We start from the raw sequence: 2,732 nt of genomic DNA on the forward strand, positions 1-2,732 counted from the left end.
TTTATTTATTTATTTAATATCTAGCAATCCTAGATATTATAATAGGGATGAATCCAATTATATACTATAGATAGTAAATACTCTACAACAGTGGTTTTGAACCTGTGGTCTGGAGGTATGTAGACCATGTCTAAGATTTTCAAAGGGGTCGGAACTTCCATTCAAATTTTTTAGGGGTCCACAAATGAAAAAAGGCCAAAACCCATTGCTGTACAAAAATTACAAAATGTAATAGACAAAGAGGTACTTATAGAATTGGCCAGATCCCAAGGGGTGTGACTCAGCCATAGCTCCATTGGAGTAAAGGGGCCAGATACCCAATTGGAGTAAAAACAGCTGTATCTCTGCTGATGTTAGAGGGACAGATGAACGAGTTATTAGGCCAGAGAGAAACAGCAAGTGAGCAAAGGCTTTATAGTCTTCTGGTTAGGGCCCTCACCCTGGATGCAGGAGATCAAGTCCCCTTTCTTCAATGACTTTAATTATTTAACCACAGTGGAACAGATTAACAGGCGAGGCTAAGCGAGGACCGCATCAGACTGTCCCTTAGTCCCAGCCTGGCAGGGATTTGTGACTACCTGTAGGGCCTGATTCTGCAGTTTAGGTGCTTAAAGTGGCAGTTACAAAAGAGGACTTTGGCCCCTAACTGGCATATTTTTTTCTCTGTACAACACACAAATTCCAACCACTTTATTGCTGTCTATTTCTCTAAAACTTAAAATCTTAAAATCTATTTAAACATATATATTGTACAGGATAGGATAGGGCTCTCTTTGCATTCATCCAACTGAGCAGATAAGGTCAGCGTGTCATTTTAGTTCACTTATTTTGTGTTAAATTAAATGTATTTATTTATTGGTCTTACAGGTCAGTGTTTTCCCAAATAAATATAAATGGAAAATCAAACCACAGTGACCGAATTTATTCTCCGGAAACTTTCCAGTGACCCACAGATGCAGATTTTCCTCTTCTCAATGTTTTTAGTTATTTACCTAATCACTCTGGGTAGTAACATAGTGATCATGGTGGTGATAAGAGCTGATTCTCACCTTCACACCCCTATGTACTTCTTTCTCTTCCATTTATCCTTTCTTGATATCTGCTATTCCTCAGTCACGGTACCTAATATGCTGATAAACTTCCTAGCAGAACACAAAACTATTTCTGTCAATGGCTGCATTGTCCAGATGTTCTTCATCCTCCTCTCAATTGGTGCTGAAGTTCTCATTCTCTCAGCCATGGCTTATGACCGCTACGCTGCCATCTGTGACCCATTGCATTACATGGAGAGAATGAGCAAAGGGATCTGTGTTCAGCTGGTGAGTGGGGCATGGACAATAAGCTTCTTCCATGCCCTGCTTAACACTGTTTTTACCTCCAAGTTGCGTTTCTGTGGGCTCAATGAAATCAACCATTTCAGCTGTGAACTCCCTCCTCTATTACAAAGATCCTGCACAGACACCCTCACCAGTCAAGTGGTGCTTCTTACTTCTGTTGTGATATTTGGGTCAAGCTCCTGCCTCCTCACGTTGATCTCCTACATGTACATCATCTCCACCATCCTGAGGATACGGTCTGCGGAGGGCAGGCATAAAGCCTTCTCCACCTGCAGCTCCCACCTTATTGTGGTTGCTTTATGGTACCTGACAGCCTTTTTCCAGTACACAAAACCCAGCTCAGTCTCCTCTGTGGTTCTGGATGAAATATTCTCCATCCAGTACAGCATCTTGACCCCCATGTTAAACCCCATCATCTACAGCCTGAAAAACAAGGAGGTGAAAATAGCACTAGGGAAAACATTGGGGAAATTGAAGTTTCTGAAATAGTGCTGATGATCTTAAATTAAATATTTTTTTTAAATCCTAGAGGAGAGAACTGTGGCTAACTTGTGTTTGGGACATTCTCAAGTCAGGTAACTGATGGAAACGCTCAGCTGCTCTAAATCAGCGTGGCTCCATTAAAATCAGTGGGACAAGTTGTACAAGTATCACTGGAGGACAGGTCTCCTACATCCATAGTGAGTGCTCTGAGCACCAGGCCATAGAGTCATTCACACATTTCTCTCTCTCTCTCCTTTCCCCATATCTGTTTGATCTGGCCCACTGACTTCAGGGGAGCTATGGCCAATTTATACCAGCTGAGCATCTGGCCACTTTTATCAAAATCTCTTTATCTATTGATTTCTTGGAACGGGTGGGATGTTGACTAATTTCTTGAAACAACTGATATTAAATTGTTATCTTATTGTACTTCACCCTACTAAAATCTCAAGGATTTTTTTCAATAATTAATTATAATAATTAGTGTAACTAATAGGTTTATTTCCCAGGTAGGGCTAGATCCACAAAGGAACTTAGGTTTGAACAAGCGAGTTAGAGAGAGAGCCCCATGAGCATATCCCATATCCCCATGGTTAGGGCACTCACATGGGTGGGGAGAGATCCCCTGTTTAAATCCTGTCTCTTTATCAGGCACTTGAAGCGGCGCCCTCCCACATCCCAGGTGATTACCCTGACGATTGGGATAAAAGTTGAGTGGTCTCCTCCTTCTAATTCCTTCTTCCTTTCCCCACTCCAGCTTTTTGTTAAAAAATGCCTTAGGTGCAGTTAAAGGATTCTCAGCTGGAAGCCCTCTAAACAGAAGGAGGTGCCTTGCTCCAGGTGACATGGGGACTGAACTCTGACTGAGGTGGGGTTTAGAACACACCCTTCTCCTCGTCCTCTCCCATTGTC

At 42.2% G+C, this 2,732-nt stretch overlaps 1 protein-coding gene across 1 annotated transcript; it reads left to right on the plus strand.

Annotated features, from left to right (window-relative positions):
• Nucleotides 1-893: 893 nt before the first annotated feature.
• Nucleotides 894-1,826, plus strand: LOC123345019 (olfactory receptor 1009-like). Its single transcript, XM_044981569.1, has one exon. The coding sequence runs from the start codon at nt 894-896 to the stop codon at nt 1,824-1,826; it is 933 nt and encodes a 310-aa protein (XP_044837504.1).
• Nucleotides 1,827-2,732: the final 906 nt, after the last annotated feature.

This window comes from Mauremys mutica, chromosome 12 (assembly GCF_020497125.1).
Source record: "Mauremys mutica isolate MM-2020 ecotype Southern chromosome 12, ASM2049712v1, whole genome shotgun sequence".
In the NCBI taxonomy this organism is placed as follows: Eukaryota; Metazoa; Chordata; order Testudines; family Geoemydidae; genus Mauremys; species Mauremys mutica.